At 42.4% G+C, this 21,242-nt stretch overlaps 1 protein-coding gene across 1 annotated transcript; it reads left to right on the top strand.

The window, feature by feature from the left end:
• Positions 1 to 5,082: 5,082 nt before the first annotated feature.
• On the top strand, positions 5,083 to 21,066 carry LOC311139676 (epiphycan-like; the record flags this gene model as incomplete). Its single annotated transcript, XM_084174597.1, has 6 exons — positions 5,083 to 5,274; positions 15,442 to 15,604; positions 19,771 to 19,929; positions 20,044 to 20,246; positions 20,460 to 20,555; positions 20,896 to 21,066. 6 exons carry the CDS (start codon positions 5,083 to 5,085, stop codon positions 21,064 to 21,066), a joined length of 984 nt encoding a protein of 327 aa, XP_084030723.1.
• Between the last annotated feature and the right edge of the window lie 176 nt (positions 21,067 to 21,242).

Genomic DNA, 21,242 nt, shown 5'->3' with positions numbered 1-21,242 from the left:
CACCATCATAAACCAATCCCTTCTCAGAATCATGCTGGGGTTAGTAAAATCACAACTCCACCTGACCATAGATATACACTGAGTGTACAAAACATTAGGAACACCTGCTCTTTCCTTGACATAGACTGACCAGGTGAATCTAGGTGAAAGCTATGATCCCTTATTGATGAAACCTGTTAAATCAACTTGAATCAATGTAGATGAAGGGGAGGAGACAGGTTAAATAAGGATTTCTAAGCCTTGAGACAATTGAGACAAAGGATTGTGTATGTGTACCATTCAGAGGGTGAATGGGCAAGACAAAAGATTGAAGTGCCTTTGAACGGGGTATGGTAGTAGGTGCCAGGCGCACTGGTTTGAGCGTGTCAAGAACTGCAACGCTGCTGGAAATTTTTACACTCAACAGTTTCCTGTGTGCATCAAGAATGGTCCACCACCCAAAGGACATCCAGCCAACTTGACACAACTGTGGGAAGCATTGGAGTCAACATGGACCAGCATCCCTGTGGAACGCTTTCGACACCTTGTAGAGTCCATGACCCGACAAATTGAGGCTGTTCTGAGGGAAAAAATGGGTGCAACTCAATATTAGGAAGGTGTTCCTAATGCTTTGTACACTCAGTGTATGCCACCATTCCTGGTAGCAGGTGTAGCACAATTCCCAACGATTCCCAGCATTCCAGCATAGTTCAATTTCCCTCACTCAGCAAAAGCTCCAGTTACTAGGGGAGAAAGAAAGAGAGAGGTTGGGGGGTCGAGTGAAAATTCAGGCCAGAAAACCAGAAACGTAGGATAAAGCTGACATATGAAAGCTAGTAAGGTACTTCCTGTCTGTGTCTACTGCTCCAGCCTGGGTGGAAGTAGGAATAGCAGGTCCTAAGTCAGTTTGTATTTCCCTCCTATCGGTTTAACATTAGGAATTAGAATTGAGTGAGTTGATCCTGGATCTGCATTTAGTCCCAACCTCTGCCTGCATTGGGTCTTGACTGTGCTGCACCAAGACCTAACCACAGATAGAGGATTTGATTTTCCAGTCCAAGTCTTGAACAATAGGAATTAAAGATAAAACTGACTATTGATCTGTGGTTAGGAGGAAACGTAGCTGAGCGCTACCAGTGGATGGAGAGCTGAGGCCGTTCTCCAGGCAGGGACTTCCTCTCGGCAGCATGCTAACAGGGGCTCCTCACAGAGGCCCCATTGTGTCCTGGGGCCCCGTAGATCCCTCACCACACATGAAAGCCGCACATGCCAGAGTTTCACCTTAGCAAAAGGAAGACAAATATTTCAGAGTCAGACTGCAGGTCTGATTAAGCCACGCACAAAAATAAAGGCTACTCTTGTTAGGGATAAAGATATTACATCCATTGGGGTGCCTCTCTCTCTCTGTGTGTCTATCTGGTGTCTGTTGTTATAGCAGGTTCTCTATGTGAGTGAGTGTGGGTGTGTGAAAAGTGTTCATGGTGCGGGGTGGGTGCACAGCCTAAATCCGAGTGACCAAAAGCAGTCCGCTCCCCTCCGATCGTTCTCAGTGCCTACCTTCACACACACAAGGTAGGGCACACTGCTCTGGTCTGCCAGAGCACACACACCTACACATACACACCTGTACACACCTACACATACACACCTGTACACACCTACACATACACACCTATACACACCCACCCTCCCTCTTCCCGGCACCCTGAGCGACCTCTCACCATTGGCCAGGTCCCCTAGCCCTCAGCATCTCCATCACGGCTGAAGGGACCATTCGGGAAAACAGGAGACAGAGGTAAGCCTTCTGGGTGCTATCTACACTATGGGCTATGGGTTTTAGTACGCAGGATTTGCAAGGTACACTAGCAAAATTAACCCCTCCAAAAACTGCTGTTCACAGGAGTTTGTGCAGTGCATGTTTGCTAATTGCTACCTGGGTGTATTGCTGATAGAGGTTTTGATATTTGATATTTGAATTGCTTTGGGATTTTTACATCTATTCTTTGTTTGGATGACCAGTGTCTGATCATATAAAGTTATGATATTTATTTATTTATTGAGTGTTTCCCTATTGCTTGCTTAGTGCACAACTGGCTTGGCAATTTGACCTTAACATTTGATCCGATGTCAAATTTCATACTGAACAGAGCAGTGGTTGACTTACCCTTTTTAGGGATGAAGTTAAGCACGCTCTTGATTGGATCCTTTAATTGGATTGTTAGAGCGTTGTATCAAGTGTTTTGATTCCTTCTAATAACCATTGTGGTGACAGGGATATTGGCACCCTGGATTGGAATCAGCAGGTTGAAGAGATTGGAAATATTGTATTTGGCAATTGGTCGATTCATATTTTGCATAGTTCATCCAGTAACACCGTGACAATTTTGCCTCAATTTCAATTTACAATAATTGATTATACTTTTAGCTCTTCAGTTTTGCACAAATTAGTCTCATTGCTAATTTTGTATGGGAAGTCTGTCAAAAATAAATCAGCTTTGCTTCCAGCTATTGGGAAGAAGAAAAAAAACAGTAAAATCAGTGAATATCAGGAATGCCCAACACAGAGCCAAGCAAAACACACAGGCAGTCTGTAGGCTACACACACACTCATACACACACACACAAACACACTGTGTGCTGTGATGGCGTGTCTAAAAGCACGCCTCTGTCTTTAATATAGTCCCTCTTTCACCATTGCGATGCGTTGTCAGGCTTTCTTGACATTATGAAAACGGACAGATCCCAGACCTTTCTCTATGCACCAATAAAGAGTAGAAAGTGTGTTATTGTAAATAGCAGACTGATAAAACCACATTTAGATGACTCTCTACCCCATATCAACAAAGAATGGATTTATGACTAAAATAAGCATCTTTTTTTTTTATCAGCGCTCATCCCAAAAATAGAGACTCAATGTTCTTTCAGAAAAATAGGTATGTGTGTGTCTCTGAGAGGGTGGTGTTTGTGTGAGTCAGTGTTTAAGTGTGTGTGTGTGTGTGTGTGTGCGCATTGAATGAAGGTTTTCCTTGCAGTCGTAACTCACTGCCATCCTGTCCACAAACCTCGGTGGAATTTCGAGCGTGAGTGCTGAGACAGGCCGGGACGTGGACTCATAAAGAACCTCTGTGAAGGCAGAGGGGGCAAGTCAGTTCTCTCTCTCTTTCTCTCTCTCTCTCTCTCTCTCTCTCTCTGTCTGTCTCTCACAGCGCTATTTTCCCTCGCTCTCTCCAGCTAACCCTGAGGGCCAGGGTCTCGTCCACGTCTCTCTCACTCCTCTCGCTGCTCCTCTCTTCTCTTCCCTCGCTCTCCGTTTCCCTGCCGGCCCAGAGGACTCTCTCTCTCTCCTTTGCTCTCTCTCCTCTTGTTTTCCAGGGCCTTTTTTGACTGGCCTGTTTCAGTTCAGCCCAAAGTCAGACCCTGTGTTACTGTAGAGACTGCACTCACAAGTTGCTGTCTGGTACTTCTACAGTACACATGACAGAATGTATCTGTTAATGATCTAGTGAAGATCAGTTAGACTGGCCTTTTCTGTTACTGGGCTCAGTATAAACATCTCAGCCAACAGTCCATCTGGGATTGGCTTTTTTTTCTTTCATAGTGTCCAGAGATAGTCCTTTTTAGCCTACAGCATGAGGAATTAAGTAGGAAGGTTAGCGTCAAAGCTCTCGTCCAAGGAGGTGGTGAGAAAGAGAAAGAGAGAGAGAAAGAAGTCTGACTGAGTTTTCTGCACCACAACCCGGAAAAGCACACATGATACATTTTCGCCAATTCAACTGAGCCAAAACGTCTTATCATTTTCTAGTAGGGAATTTAAAAACTAGAGTGATTAGGCAGTAAGAAACAATGCTCCAAAAATGAACAGGGGGAAACTACCCATATTTCCCAGCACCTTGTAAACCATTTTCTGATAGATTCAGCAAAAAACATGTTCCCACGAGACCAGTGAATATAATCCCAGGTACAGTAGCATTTACCAGATCAACTCTGACCCTTCACCTTTGACACACCACAGGCAGCCAATGATTAAAACCAAGATGAGGTTTCAGGGGAATTTGCTGTCATCACATTTCATTTATTTAGGCTGTCTGCACCTTGGTAATGGACGTTCCCTGACCTCAAAAATGTGTGTTCTACCAACCAAATGTCCAAGCCGGACCCACAGCACACCCATGCAGTGGATAACGGAGTGATGCTGAGAGTCTTTCAAATCTGTCATACAAAAACCAATGACTGCAAAGTTAAACAAACCATATGCACAAGGACTACTTTTAACTATTTCCTCACAAAATAAATACATTTACTTGAAGAACAGTGCAGATGCGAAGTTTGGTAACAATGACTGTTTGTGCTGTTGGTGCCTCCATTCTGTTACCAAACTTTGCATCTGCACTGTTCTTCAAGTAAATGTGTTTTCGTTTTTAAAAATGTGGAAATTGTTAAAAGTCGTCCTTGTGCAATGAGTTGTATGGTTTGTTAAACTTTGCAATTATTGTTTTTTGTTTGGCATACATTTTAAGGTGAAAAATCTGAGTCTCAGCATCACTCTGTTACAATGAAATTGCCCCGCAGGTACTGTAACATGGCCAAACAAATCATTTTCCTTTGGATATGATTGGTACCATGGCTATTAGAGCTGTATCCAACACAGAGATGTGACTGTCCAGTGTGTGCTGGTGCTCTATGAAATTCAAAGGCCTGCATATACAGGATATGCATTGTATGAATGCCATGTGACATTTAGCAAAGACATGGCGAAAACATTTGTAACTTGAACTTCCTGTGTTGTCTCTGAAGATTGAGGATGGATGACACAGCCTTTGTCATAAAAATGCTCGCTTCTTTCTTATGGTTGGATCATAAGATTATGCTAATGATTGAATCTCAGTCTCAGTAAAAAAAATACATTTTCCTTTTTCCTCAGTAAAATAAAATATACTGAAGGTTTAAACAATATGTCTTCTTTGTGTACTATGAACGCTTCATCAAATTGTTTCTTTATCAGTGTTCAGCTTCACTATATGAGGGTTGGTTCTTCATGGTCTCACTCTCTTTGTTCAGTGCTTGGTTGACATGTCTCTCTCCTCCTGTGTTTCCAGGTGGACTATGAGGATGTTAGCGAGGCTCATATTGGGACTCTTCGTCCTCAAAGCGGTGGTGGCCAGCCCCAGATTTGCCCGGCAGGTGGAATTAGACACGTACGACAGTGCCAACTACGATGTGGATCTAGAAAACTTGAATTTGGAAAACCAGGATGTCTATGATTATGAAGATGGACTGACTATTGACGAACCTAAGGTAAGAGACTGGTGGAAAATTGGAGGGATGGGTGACTGAGATACTGAGATTTGACCTCAGACCCTGTTTGAACATTCTAAGAATGTATCCCTCTATCCACATGTCCTTGAACCAATCACTAATCGGTGTGATAGGTGAAAGCAACTAGCACATTACATAGTGTTGAAGTCGGAAGTTTACATACACTTAGGTTGGAGTCATTAAAACTTGTTTTTCAACCACTCCACAAATTTCTTTTTAACAAACTATAGTTTTGGCAAGTCAGTTAGGACATCTACTTTGTGCATGAAACAAGTAATTTTTCCAACAATTGTTTACAGACAGATTATTTCACTTATAATTCACTGTATCACAATTCCAGTGGGTCAGAAGTTTACATACACTAAGTTGACTGTGCCTTTAAACAGCTTGGAAAATTCCAGAAAATGATGTCATGGCTTTAGAAGCTTCTGATAGGCTAATTGATATTATTTGAGTCAATTGGAGGTGTACCTGTGGCTGTATTTCAAGGCCTGCCTTCAAACTCAGTTCCTCTTTGCTTGACATCATGGGAAAATCAAAAGAAATCAGCCAAGACCTCAAAAGAAATTGTAGACCTCCACAAGTCTGGTTCATCCTTGGGAGCTATTTCCAAATGCCTGAAGGTACCACGTTCATCTGTACAAACAATAGTACGCAAGTATGGCAGGTAGCTTAGTGGTTAAGAGCGTTGTGCCAGTAACCGAAAGTTTGCTGGTTCTAATCCCCGAGCCGACTAGGTGAAAAATCTGTCGATGTGCCCTTGAGCAAGGCACTTAACCCTAATTGCTCCTGTAAGTCATTCTGGATAAGAGCGTCTGCTAAATGACTAAAATGTCAAAGTATAAACATCATGGGACCACGCAGCCGTCATACCGCTCAGGGAGGAGATGTGTTCTGTCTCCTAGAGATGAATGTACTTTGGTGCGACCTTGTGAAGATGCTGGAGGAAACACATCCACAATAAAATTAGTCCTATATCGACCTAACCTGAAAGGCCGCTCAGCAAGGAAGAAGCCACTGCTCCAAAACCACCATAAAAAAGCCAGACTACGGTTTGCAACTGCACATGGGGACAAAGATCGTACTTTTTGGAGAAATGTCCTCTGGTCTGATGAAACAAAATAGAACTGTTTGGCCATAATGACCATCGTTATGTTTGGAGGAAAAAGGGGGTGGCTTGCAAGCCGAACAATACCATCCCAACCGTGAAGCACGGGGGTGGCAGCATCATGCTGTGGGGGTTCTTTGCTGCAGGAGGGACTGGTGCACTTCACAAAATAGATGGCATCATGAGGAAGGAAAAGTATGTGGATATATTGAAGCAACATCTCAAGACATCAGTCAGGAAGTTAAAGCTTGGTCGCAAATGGGTCTTCCAAATGGACAATGACCCCAAGCATACTTCCAAAGTTGTGGCAAAATGGCTTAAGGACAACAAAGTCAAGGTATTGGTGTGGCCATCACAAAGCCCTGACCTCAATCCTATAGAACATTTGTGGGCAGAACTGAAAAAGCGTGTGCGAACAAGGAGGCCTACAAACCTGACTCAGTTACACCAGCTCTGTCAGGAGGAATGGGCCAAAATTCACCCAACTTATTGTGGGAAGCTTGTGTAAAGCTACCCGAAACGTTTGACCCAAGTTAAACAATTTAAAGGCAATGCTACCAAATACTAATTGAGCGTTTGTAAACTTCTGACCAACTGGGAATGTGATGAAACACATAAAAGCTGAAATAAACCATTCTCTCTACTATTATTATGACATTTCACATTCTTAAAATAGAGTGGTGATCCTAACTGACCTAAGTCAGGGAATTTTTACTAGGATTAAATGTCAGGAATTGTGAAAAACTGAGTTTAAATGTATTTGGCTAAGGTGTATGTAAACTTCTGACTTCAACTGTACTATAGCTGTCAGTGACTCAGTCATAACAGGTCAGTGACAGGAGGGAGGAACAGGGAAGAAGAGGGGAAGGAACCTCACATCATAGACTTACTATGTTTTGAAGATTAATGTATTACTTATAAAATGTTGTATACCCTATGTATCACATTACTGTTTTGCCATATCCTGACTCAGATGTCAAAGTTAGTGGATAAAGCATTGACATTCTATCTTGTGAAAGATTGTGTGTTAATTCGTTGATGGGGGCTTATTATGGCTTATACCCTACAGTCTCCTGAGCCTCGATGATGGAATCTGCATTACTGAAACATTGGAAGAGTTCGAGACCCAAGGACTTGGGACTATACGTTTTTATCTGAAAAATGTATTGTTTTGAGATCATTTGTATTTTCAAGTCCCAGATCTCAGAACTGTTTTGTGATGTCTTCCTCTTTCATGACTCAATAAGTACATCACCTTACATACAATTATTTTTGATTGACAACCCAGCATAGTGTGATTGGATTGCATATAGAACTTTATAGCACCAAATTAAAAGCTGTTTGCGCAGATAGAACGTTCAGATGTATTTATTTATTGTAAATATACTTTTTTTCTTTTTATCTGACATATCTCACATGTAAAGGACCACTTAAAGAGCAGCTATGTGATTTATTAATTTTTTTACCAAAATGTCAGATAGAACCTCACAAATTTCCTGCTCATTAGTTTGAAGGCTCATGGCTGACTGTAGTTTTCAACGCTTGTCACTTTGGCCCAATTCCATGTATCCCATTTCTCCCCCTTCTCTCCAAACTGCATTCGTTCACTCCCCCTCAAGGACTGATTGGCACTGATGGATTGTACTGTATGCATGGGCTGCAACTAGCGAGTCTTGGAAATGTTTGAGAGGCATCTAATTAATTATTCTATGAAGAGCAATGGTTGAAGGGAGAAGTTGAGTTTTGAGTTGGGAGGGATTGGAGGTTCCATGCTTCTCAGCTCTGATTATTAGATTACATCTAGGCCTGTTACAGCTGTGTAGCATTCGGAGTCAAATACTGCAGTTGCTGTGTCTGTAGACATGACTTGATGGGCTCAGTGAACATTTTTCCTCAATTACAGTACCTTCAGACAGAGAATAATGCATATAATGACATTTTATTCATCTATGTGGAAAAGCAACTTTATCATTTGTCAGACTCAAGGACTCAATCGCACTCTGAAAGCAGGTGTATCTTTCCCCCTTTTGGGATTACTACTTGGTTGGTTCTGGGTTTATCAAGTTCGTCGTGATGCCTTTTGCATGGTCATAACCCTTCATCCACAATAGGGGGCAGGCCCTAGGGCCAAAATATATAATTCATCATTTTATCTATTTGTCTGAAAGACATTACCACCTGGATATGTATGCCTTTGTGTCCGTTAGACCAGGTATTTATCAACGTTACAAAACGAGACATCTGATTTACTGTCACTGCTGGTTTAAACTGGCTGTTTTTCAGAATATTTCAAATTGCCTGTGGGGAGAAGAAAAGAATGCATGAAAATATTGTGCTTGTGTGTTGGGGCTGGGGGAAGGGAGGGGCTGTTAGATTGAAATGTATGCATTGAGCAATACAGCTGCAGGATTTGAGCCTCTCAACTCACTTGCATGTACTGTATGCATAAAGGACAGGGGAAGGGATACGATTAGGATAAGATTGTAACTACATTAGACATGGAACTAGTATGGAAAGTATGGGTCAAAGTGAATTAGTGGCATTGCTCTTTGTGAGAGGTGTTAGTAGCTTCTAGCTAATTCCTGTAGATGCTGATGGCCAATGTGGCAAAGGATATTTAAGTCTTTGTTGTTAAGTTCAATTCTAACCCACATTTGGCCCATGTCTGACATCGGCATGCTAAAATGGCCCAAACTGCTCTGGTCCTCCTGTGCTAGCCAGAACCCAATGGGTTTCTAGTGGGCCAGAGGTTTCTGTCGGATATTAAACAATCTGAACAATAAAAAGCACTCAAATGACTGAAAAATGGCAGAAAGAGGAGAGCAGAGAGAGCGCTGCCCATGACAGAAGTAGCCTTCAACTCGGCCCAAGTTGGATGTGATGCAACTAGTCTGCATTGCAGGTTTGGACAGGGAACACTAAAACAGACCATTTCAGCCAATGTTCCCGTTTATTTTCTTTCGTAACAAAGACACGATGCCAAAACGATGTCAGGCTGGCATGAGGCTAAACAGCGGGATCAGATTTTCGACTTTTTCCCTTTGAGCCAAACCATTTAAACTGAACCCGATGTGGTATGACACCATCCAAGTCAGTCCCACAATCCAATGCACATTTGGCTATTATGACATGAGGGATCTGTGCACAAAACAATATTGTAGTCTTGCATTAGTGTGTTGTCATAACTTTTTTTTCTCTAATGAGAGTGATTTGATTTGATGAGTTTTGCAGATTACGTCATCTCAGAGAATGTTCTAATGGCTCAGTTTGATGGAGGAAGGTGATGTTATTGCATAGCGTGCGTATGTGTGTGTATGTGGGCGTGTGTGTGCTGCTTCGGATAATCACGTCTGTTAAATTACCACATTTGTATTTCAAACAATTACAGCTAATTCAATCTCATTCACATTGGCCCAATTAAAACTCTTCTTCTCAATATAAACAGGACAGATTGAGTATAGTCCATATGATCCAAAAGCCTTGGAATGATTCAGGAGAAAGAGAACCTGATCCAGGAGAAAACAAACCCTTGACAATAGTGTAGATAGAAGACAGGAACAACTCCAGCAGTTCCCTTCACGCCTTCTCTGCAGTGGTGTGTGTGCTGGGGAAAATATATTCTAGATCGCTCTCATATGATTAACATTTTCAGTGAGATTATAGAATATTTGTTAGTGTGTGGCAGCGCTTACCCTTGATACAGTAGGCTACTGAAGGGTGAGAGGACAGATTTAGGAATTAGGAGGGGGTATGTAGAGGGGGAAAGGGGATCATGCAGACTGGAAGGAATCCTCCCTCACCAAGTCAGGGAAGACTCAGAGCAATGATCTCTGCTTTGTCTTTCCAGCTCTCTATTGCCTCTCTTTATTCTGCAGCTCTAACCCTAACCCTAAGAAGCTTCACACTTTTCTGCTGTAAACTGTAATCCAAGGCCAGAGTTTCTGGTCTGGTGCATTTAAAGCTCTTTGCAGACACTCCTAGAACAGGTGCTGACTTGGTTTAGAGCACTGTAGCGTATCTGTCTGTTGTGAATGGGTCACAGGTCACATTGCACCAGCAACATGCAAATGGCAGCTTTTAATGCTCTCTTTGGTCTGTTTAATGGTATCTTCAGAATAGCAGCTTTAGAGACGGTCATAAGGGGCCACTCCTAGAAAACAAGTGAAGTTATGTAGTAAAAATCAATAGCTTTATTCTGTTTTAAGTCTTCACATTCTACCTGACTGCCATTAGCCTCTAGTGGTGTCTTTAACAATGTTTATACCAGACCTGGGTCAAATACAGACACGTATGGAAAATACTTTCAAATACTTGACCTGCACATAATTTAGTTTGCCCGTTACAATAGAACCAATAGAATAGTCCCAAAAGTTCACATTTCAAGTTAAATCAAGCTAATCTCAATTTATACTTTTAAATATTTTACACAAGTCTGATCTATACTGCAATTCCACGAAAGTAATACAAATTACAATAATTGGATATGCATTTAATTGATTATGTCATAATACATGACAACTCTGCCATTATTTAGTATATTTCTCAAATTAAAGTCTGTGCTGTTGTTTTGAAAACAAACATAGGTGTGTACCTCTGATCTCTCAGGTGACCTATGACCTTGTGATTGGCAGTTGCTGCATGTGGACAGGGATTAGTGTATTCACCAACTTGTGGGTCACGCATGCTGCACCACAAGTCCCTATTAGCCCATTTAGCTAAAGCCTAGACGTGAGCCCTGGGAGCTAAGCAAGTGTTTAAGTCTTTCATCACATGCCACTAGGTCACCAAACTATATAGCAGAAAGCCTTTCAATGGACAACATATTGTCAACATGCAATCTGTTAAATGTTTTGATCTTACCTAGATACTGTATCTCTTACCATTAGAATGCATCAACTTGACGTCTTACCAAGGTAAATTATCTTAGTGCACTGGCAGATCATTTTTCTTACTTTAACCTAAAAAATGCTTGAAACAAGTTTGAATTATCTTGCATTTCCTGGGCAAGCATAATCAACTCAAAACAAGTAAATGCATTTTCTGGGTAAGTGAGAGAAACTCAAAACAAGTTATGTTTACTTCCTTATCTCAATACAACACAAAATCTAGGTAATATTTGTTTTTAAATGCAGTGTGGCTGCAATGTATCTTGTGTTATCATGAAGCCATCATTGAGCGAAGTTGGCCTTTGTAGAGAGAGGTGGTGTGCCCTGAAAAAGACATGCTGAACATTACACAAAGGCAGATGGACAGTATTTTTACAGATGTACATGTGTATACATTCCCATATGCCTTCCATTGAACCGATATTTGTTTAACATTCTTGTTTATATGTAAAGAAGCACTTTCCAAAATATCACTTCACCCCTATGTTTATGACGTAGAGAGTACCAATACACATCTTCTAAAGTTATTCATTCCATTTACCTGTTTTGGGTTCCATTGTTTATTTTCTTTTTCCTAAATTAGCCTGATATTGTCTGACCACTAGAAGACATTTAGCCTCTTGCTGCACATTGTTTTTAACTTATTGTTTTTATCTGTGCAAATAAACTACATCCAAATGGGTGAGCATGTGTGGTATACACACTGACAATGGCCTAACATATAAACCATTCTGTGAGTCTAGGACTTTGTGGCAAAATGGGATTCCTTGGTTGGTTTCGTGACGTATTTTAGGGTGTCACAGCTTGGTTTGGAAGAGTCATGGTATTATGCATAGATCTCTCTAGAGTTGTGAAGTTTCTAAAGAGATGCATTCGCAAGATAGACCAGAAAATGGTGAGAGTGCAGTGCTACACAGAAAGATCTGTATGCTTCGAATCAGCTCCTCGATTTCACATCATGGAACTTCAAAACTCTCTCTCTCTGCACATTTTGTATTCCCACATTGTTTCCCAGAGTTTTTCTTTTTTTTGGGTAGCCAAGCTTTCGCCTCTCGTTTCCCCCGAGTTTGTATGTTTGCTTTTGGGGAGAAGGAGGAGGAGGGGGATCAGCAGCAAGCAAGCTAACTCTGTGCAAGACTACTCAAAGACCTACCTTGTTGTTTCCTAAAGTCACTGCCAAACTCTCAAGACGTGCATTTTCAATTTACATTTACATTTTAGTCATTTAGCAGACGCTCTTATCCAGAGCGACTTACAGTTAGTGAGTGCATACATAATTTTTTTTATTTTTCATACCCCCCGTGGGAATCGAACCCACAACCCTGGCGTTGCAAACATCCCTGCCGACCATTCCCTCCCCTACCCTGGACGACGCTGGGCCAATTGTGCGCCGCCCATTCATACCCGTTCTTCGTGGCTACGTTTACAAATGTCCCCTTTTTACTGCACATGCCTTTTCTTGCATCTAAACGTGTATCTAATTTTAGCAATTTCAAAATACAGAAACAAACTTGTGTTGAGTTGCCTTTAGATATATTACCTTTAGGTAAGTCTTAGGCTACCTCAGGTTAGGAATCTGTCGGACTTGGTGTGAAAGTCGATGGACAGCTGAACATTGGTTAAGAGAAGTGTAGTGAAATATGAATTTTTGTAGCTACCATGTGTCTCTTGGTTCCACAAGGACCATTCCCTCTTTTGGAAGATAGAATCAGCCTATGGGTGTGTGTGAGAGAGTCAGGTATTGCCTTTGGCACATTGTGGGGTTTCAGCGCCCCTGTGTGGCTAATAATATAACTGCATGTCATTGCTCTCATGGTTGAAGGCAGGTACCCCTTGAAGTGACTCAATCACATTCTTAAAATTAGAGTAGATATATTTCTTTATTGTCTGATTTTCAGATATTTGTTTTACGTGCAAGAAAATGCAAATATGATAAGGTGAGAGACATGGCATCTGCATCAAACATACAAATGAATGAAAAACAAAACATAAATGACAGTTGAAGGACTCTTACCCCTCCCTCCCTTCCACATGACATAACACAGGGACATGTAGCTATGTTGGAAGTTTTGCATTATGTTCATCTGTTTAGAGCTGAGATGTATGGCTTAAAGCACAGTAGATGGATGCTGTTGTAGTTGATACCATAACTGGTATTATTAAAACAATTAGTGTATCGTGCTTTGCTGTGAGGCACTATCAGTACAAACAGTAGGGGCCCTCTTATTGCCAAAGACCACTTCTGCAAAGTGTGCCTTTGTTTGCCCTTAGGATTTCAAAATGTCCTCTTGACATTGTATATTTCGGCCGTCTGTTTGGTCAATTTCAGTCAAAATGCTTTGACCATCTGACATTTTACATTTACATTTTAGTCATTTAGCAGACGCTCTTATCCAGAGTGACTTACAATTAGTGAGTGCATACATTTTACACACTGACACACGCACACTCGTCATTGTGTTCTGAGGAGTGTGAGAACATGGAGAGGTGAAAGGTCAACAGGATAAGATGTGACTGAGGTTAGGAGATTTTCTTTACATGTTACTGTTTCTTTGCTTTGGCCATCACTCCACATGAAACACACAAACTGCTCGTAAATGGCATACTTTCTCTTTACAATTTGTCATAGTCGATCTCAACTGGGTGAGGTTTAACAGGTTTCCAACATTTTCACGCGGTAGCCATTCTAACTTCTCCGTTTGCAACGGGTAATTCCATTTTTCTGTTTGTATGTACTGTCTGAATGTGACCCCTATGAGTATATCCTGTCACTTGACCCGGGAAGTGATTGTCACAGAGCGTCCTACCAAGACACCGCTGCCATAGGTAAGCCTGCTGTGCAGGTTATGCAGTCCCCAAGTTGACGACCCGCAACAAAGCTACGGCTGAGTTCTTGTACCAAGGCTTATTTATTTGGTTTTTTGTGTATGCAAGAATAGAATGTTAGGCAGAGGGTAAAAACAGAATAACAGAATAATAATAATAAGTTTCATTTTGTTCTATGTCGATATAGCCTTGGCCATGAATGCTGCTTTTGCTCTAGCAGTCTTGGTTTTGGATCCTAAACTGTTTTACTGATGGCAAGAGTTGGAATTCTTAAAACAGTGGGTGGTCACAGTCAGTTAAAGGGGAAGTTTTGGTATTTTACAAATTGTTGAATGGTTCATCACACTGAAAGGGTCTGTTTAAACAAGACAACCCATGGATTATGGCTTCCCCTGGTCCATAGACTACTTTCAGGGTGAGGAACCATCTTACATTAAATGATAAAATACTGAACTTCCCCTTTAATGAAAAAGATGTTGCATTTTTAGAGCATGTTCCTATTGAATAGTGAATAAAAGTTGGTTTGTAGAATGGTCTTGTTTACTTGGTTGGAAGGTGGAGTTTCCTCACTAAAAACACTTTCTGTTGTGCTTTACCCAGATTGCACTTGTATTCTTCTCTCATCTCAGTTTGTGGTTCGAAATTGTACCCAGACATTTGTATCCACATTTTCCAATTCCTGGCTGGGATTTTTTGGGGGGAGGGCCACCCTTGAGGGTCTTCCTCGAATCAATATTCATGTCCTCTGTTTTTTTCAACGTTCACCTGTAGATATTAACAAATACAATGAGTCCTCCACTACTTGGCCATTACCAGTGTCATTATCATTTAGGAGGTTTATAATGACTTAGTCATCTGCAAACTTAATGATGTGTCTCCTTTCCTGGTTGCTTCTTCAGTCATCTGTATGTAAATGGTAGAGGTGAAACAGCATAGCCCTGAGGTGCCCCTGTGGAGCGATACCTGTGGATAACTGATAATATCACTGTCTCTGGATCTTCTCTGCCCTCTGAATGGGAGATGTCAGGATGTCTAAAAGTCCTCATGTCCCTGCTCCTTTTCCTGGGCATTCTTTAGCTACTTGTGTTGTATCCAAATATTGCAGTCTTGTTTTGTCGCTGTTAAGCTTTATTGCCTATTGAGCATGGTCATACATAAGGTTGTCCTCTGGTATTGAACTCAAAATCAGTGCTTCACACTCTGTATGGCTAGACCAAAAGACGGTCCATGAGGCCTCCGGTTATTCAGCAAGTGACTCTCTGGTGCTCTCTGGTGGCACACCTCATGCATTAGCATTGACTCCCTCTGTCACGGTCTTTCCCACAGATAGAGATTGGCACACTGGCCCCACCAGACTATAACTACCCTGGCCCTGGGGGCCCTGCATCACTGGAGGAGGAAGAGGAGGAGGAGTTGCCCCTAAGACCCCAGCTCATCCCCCAAGGCTCAGGGGGGTCTGGGTTACTCATGGGCCCCGACGCACAGGGAGGTCTGTATACACACACACACACACACACACACACACACACACACACACACACACACACACACACACACAGCACACACTCATAATACACACATACAGCACGCACACACATTGCACACACCCACCCAGCATTCACACACATACACAAACCCACAGCACATACACTCTGTCACCTCACACTATGAGCCCATACACACAGGGAGATTAAGGTATGTGTCCAGTACTGCCAGTGATACACACAACCTTCCCCCTTAACGCCTACCAATGCAAATCAACCCCTTTTTACAATCATCCTTCGTCATTTCCAAATGCATGAGTTCCATTTAACTTGTCTGATATTGGTTAAATGTGTAGTACTCAACCATAAATCTCATTCACTTTTTGTAATGTCACCTAATCATCATTGTAAACATGACTCACTAGCCCTAAAACTGAATCATGGTCCACTCTGCTCTAACTTGTCTCTTCTAACACCTAATCTTGTCTCTAACAAGAGGAGGAGCTGCGCCTGAGTCCCATTGACATCCTTCATATCTCCGGGGACTTTGGGGGTTCCACGGGTTCTGGAGGTTCCAGTGGCTCTGGGGGTTCCAGAGGTTCTGGGGGTTCCGGAGACCTTTTGGCTTCCGGTTCTGGGGACCTTTTGGGTTCCGGAGGCTCAGGGGCTTCTGGGGAAATTGGTTCTGAGGGTTCCGGGGACCTTGGTTCTGGGGGTTCTGAGGACCTTGGTTCTGGAGGCTCTGGGGGTTCTGGGGACCTTGGTTCTGGAGGCTCTGGGGGTTCCAGAGACCTTGGTTCTGGAGGCTCTGGGGGTTCTGGGGACCTTGGTTCTGGAGGCTCTGGGGGTTCCGTGGACCTTGGTTCTGGAGGTTCTGGGGACCTTGGTTCTGGAGGCTCTGCGGGTTCCGGGGACCTTGGTTCTGGAGGCTCTGGGGGTTCCGTGGATCTTGGTTCTGGAGGCTCTGGAGGTTCCGTGGATCTTGGTTCCGGGACCCTCCTAGGCTCAGGTGGTTCCGGGGACATATTGGGTTCCGGTTCTGGGGGTTCCGGAGGTTCTGGCTCCAGGGGTTCCGGGGATTCAGGAATAATAATTATATCTGGAGGTCAGTACCTATACTTCTACAGACTAGACTGTAGAAGTATACAGATAGTTGGTTGGGCCTATACTGGCCTTGTGAACCTAGTACAGTTCCAAGCACTGATTGATATGCTCAGACTATATGGGATTTCTTGTCATTTCTAAATTTGCATTTTCATTTAACTGCTTTGTGCTGGTTAAATGTGGATTGATAATGCTTTCTTGTGATTTGCTACTTGTCGTCATTGTAAACCCTGTGTCATTGCTTTGTCACTTACAGTACCATTGTCATTGTAAACGTCACTCAATGTCCTACCATTGTCATTGTAAACGTCACTCATTGTCGTACCAATGTCAATGTAAACGTCATCCGTTGTTCTACCATTGTCATGGCATTACTTACCATAAGTTCCTAATCATTGTCAACCTAACCCACTGTCAAACCATATATGAGTGTGATTGATTGGCTGATTTAAATGATTGCTTGATTGACAGTCCATCCCATCCCATGAGAAGCACTAACCTGTCTCCTAACCCCTCCCCTTGGCTCTAACAAGAGGAGGAGCTGCCCCTCATTCCCGACATTATCCCCCAGGAGGTATTGGGTGCTTCTGGGGAGTCCGGGGCCTCAGGGACTGGGGGCTCCGACTCTGGTGGGTCAGAGGTCATATTAATCCCTGACCCTGAAGAAGGTCAGTACCACCAAATAAAGAAACTCTAAGAAAACAGATCTCTATAGTACCAACCCATTGTACCATATGTGTAAGGAAAACAGGGATAAAGGTCCCAAAAACTTTGAGCAGAAAGCATGCTCTGCTGCCATGTCTGTATTTGGACAAGGGAAGTTGACCAAATAATGTGGTCAAGAGATTCTTTTCAAAGGCTTTGTGGTATGAATAATCTCCAATTCCAGCTAAGAATACTGTTCCCAGGTACCTATTTATATTAAACATATATCAACATAACATAATTTGATTAACTCTCAAAATCCATTCACAAGGTTCCATTTAACTATTACTTAATTTAATCAGTTAAATGTGTCATAAACAACAACAACAACATAACTCCCTTGCTATTTGTGACTTCTCACCGTTGCAAACAGCACTTGTTGTCGTGTCACTGTCCATGCTGTTTCCAACCTGTCTCTTTAATACCTCATCTCTATCTCTAACAAGAGGAGGAACTGCTCCTGACTACCCCGAAAACCCCTCAGGAGTCTGGAGGTACAGTAGGCTCAGGGGGTTCTGGGTTGCCAGAGGTTGACTTGGACATTAAAGGTCAGTATCCAGCACAAACGCTAACTATTCAATCAAAACCTGTAACCAGGCTTCTGGGGTTATAGGGTCTATTCTACTTCACTATACAGTATATGGGGTCTATCACATTCCCATATTGAAACATATTTTCTCATATCTACATACGAGTTCTTTCTTTAATTTCACCCCAGAAACCCTGGTTTTGATTGAATAGGGTTGTTGAATCTTACATTTATCTGCATCATATTAAAACTGATCACAAACTGTGTTTAAGCCATATGTACACTACCATTCAAAAGTTTGGGGTCACTTAGAAAAAGTCCTTGTTTCCGAAAGAAAAGCAATTTTTTTGTCCATTAAAATAACATCTAATTGATCAGAAATACAGTGTAGACATTGTTAATGTTGTAAATGGCTATTGTAGCTGGAAACGGCTGATTTTTAATAGAATATCTACATAGGCGTACAGAGGCCCATTATCAGCAACCATCAGTCCTTTGTTCCAATGGAACATTGTGTTTGCTAATCCAAGTTTATCATTTTAAAAGGCTAATTGATCATTAGAAAACCCTTTTGCAATTATGTTAGCACAACTGAAAACTGTTGTGCTGATTAAAGAAGCAATAAAACTGGCCTTCTTGAGACTAGTTGAGTATCTGGAGCATCAGCAATTGTGGTCCTCAATGAAGCTGCCAGTTGAGGACCTGTGAGGTGTCTGTTTCTCAAACTAGACACTATAATGTATTTGTCCTCTTGCTCAGTTGTGCACCGGGGCCTCCCACTCCTCTTTCTATTCTGGTTAGAGCCAGTTTGCGCTGTTCTGTGAAGGGAGTAGTACATAGCGTTGTACGAGATCTTCAGTTTCTTGGCAATTTCTCGCATGGAATAGCCTTCATTTCTCAGAACAAGAATAGACTGACGAGTTTCAGAAGAAAGTTATTTGTTTTTGGCCATTTTCATCCTGTAATCGAACCCACAATTGCTAATGCGCCAGATACTCAACCAGTCTCAAGAAGGCCAGTTTTATTGCTTCTTTAATCAGCACAACAGTTTTCAGCTGTGCTAACATAATTGCAAAAGGGTTTAGCCTTTTACAATGATAAACTTGGATTAGCAAACACAACGTGCCATTGGTTGCTGATAATGGGCCTCTGTACGCCTATGTAGATATTCCATTAAAAATCAGCCGTTTCCAGCTACAATAGCCATTTACAACATTAACAATGTCTACACTGTATTTTAATGGACAAAAAAATTGCTTTTCCTTCAAAAAAAAAAGACATTTCTAAATGACCCCAAACTTTTAAACGGTAGTGTATCTGTAACGTCCGTTACACGACTTATGTCTTGTCGTAACCTGTCACAAACACTATCATGTGTCTGTCTGTAACATATGTGTATACTTTCAAGTAGCTCTTCAATGTGTCTGTAACATCTGTTATCAACTTCACCTAATGTTTGTGTTGTTGTAACCTGTCCCAAACACCATTAAAACAATATGTCTAACATTGTTGATGCACTACACCTCAACCATTGCACCTCAGCAACAACCCTCATGCCACGTCTCACAATGTGCACACCTGTGTCACATCAAGAGCTGTGTCCAATCCAGACTTGACCTTTCTTGATGCAAATGGTAAAACAAACATCATATCAACATTGAGTACACTTCTCTACCATTATCCAAACCCATTGTTACTGTATCTAAGGCTGGTGGCCTAAACTTCATCATACAACATTTCAGACCTATCAACTGTTCTTTCAAGTGTATCGCCTACCTCCATCTTACTTCCTTGTCCTGTCTGTCTGTCTTCCTGTCCCTCCGTCTGTACCAGGTATGCCTACCTGCCTGCTGTGCACCTGTCTGGGTGGTTCTGTCTACTGTGATGATGTGAAGCTGACGAGCGTGCCGCCTCTCCCCAAAGAGACCACTCACTTCTACGCCCGCTACAACCACATCACCAAGATCAACAAGGGCGACTTTGCTCAGATGAGTAGGTGTAACATTTTAAAGGCACAGCCCATGAGATTTCCTGCTGTTCAATGGTTGTTTCAATCAATGAAACCATGTGGAACAGTCGGAGTACTTTACCTTCCCTCTCTTGCAGACAAGCTGAAGAGGATAGACTTGACCGCCAACGAGATTGCGTCCATCGCTGATGATGCGTTCTCCGGCCTGCCCGTGCTGGAGGAGCTGGTGCTCCGTGAGAACAGAGTGGCACAGCTGCCTGCCCTTCCGCCCATGATGACCCTCGTCGACGCCAGCCACAACAACATTGGCGCCACGGGCATCCACAAAGAAGCTTTCAAGGTATGTAGGTCTGACAGCGACCACAAACAATTTATTTGCTTATTCCCAGCATTATCACACTTGATTCCACTATTGGGCTAATCCCCAAGACCTTGATGAGTTGAATCAGGTGTGTTAATGCTGGGATAAAACAAAAACGGGGATGTATTGAGAAAGACTGTCTGGCATAAATGACTCTGTAAATGTAAACGATGCTTCTTATGTTTTGTTTAGGACATGACTGGTCTGCTGTACCTGTACCTAACAGACAACCACATCGACCACATCCCTGTGCCCCTACCGGATAGCCTGCGCTCTCTGCACCTACAGGTACCAGCACTTCTGCCTCTTTACTGCCCTCTTGTGGATGATGCGTGAACTATAGGATTACCTCCATACTGTACACTGGTGGTGACTAGAGGGATTTTCTACTCAGCTCAACTGCCCACCATATCCACTCTTTCTGCAAACTGTTTCGAAACATTCTGACCAATTCTCTGCCATCAGTTTGTTATTTGGGCAAATTATTGTATATTTAAAATGCACTTTTCTCCAGCACTCTGTCAGACCTGTGCAGAATCTTAAACAAGCATTAGCTCGTCATTCATCGTTTTAATGAATGTGTTGTTTCGGGTGTTTTCTTACCGACTTCCAATGCCTTGTTTTACAGCGCAACAACATTCAGATGATACACGAGGACACGTTCTGCAACCTGAAAGACTTCAACTACATCAGGAACGCACTGGAGGACATTCGCCTGGACGGCAACCCCATCAACCTCAGCAGGACCCCACAGGCCTATGTGTGTCTGCCCCGCGTTCCCATCGGAGCCCACATCTAACCACACACTGATACATACATGTGAATACACTAACACACGCATACTTACACAGCTCAACTCATTGTCTATCAGAGATATGTACATACCACACACTTACCTAAGGAGATAGATCCTAAAAGTTGTCCCGTCTATCAGTTCAATGGCAATCTGCACATACAGTAAATACCGGTACACAC

The sequence above is a fragment of the Coregonus lavaretus genome (assembly GCF_964263955.1).
Source record: "Coregonus lavaretus genome assembly, chromosome: 13".
NCBI classification, from domain to species: Eukaryota; Metazoa; Chordata; class Actinopteri; order Salmoniformes; family Salmonidae; genus Coregonus; species Coregonus lavaretus.
The sequence above is the reverse complement of the archived record's forward strand: the minus strand, read 5'-3'. Positions and strand labels throughout refer to the sequence as shown.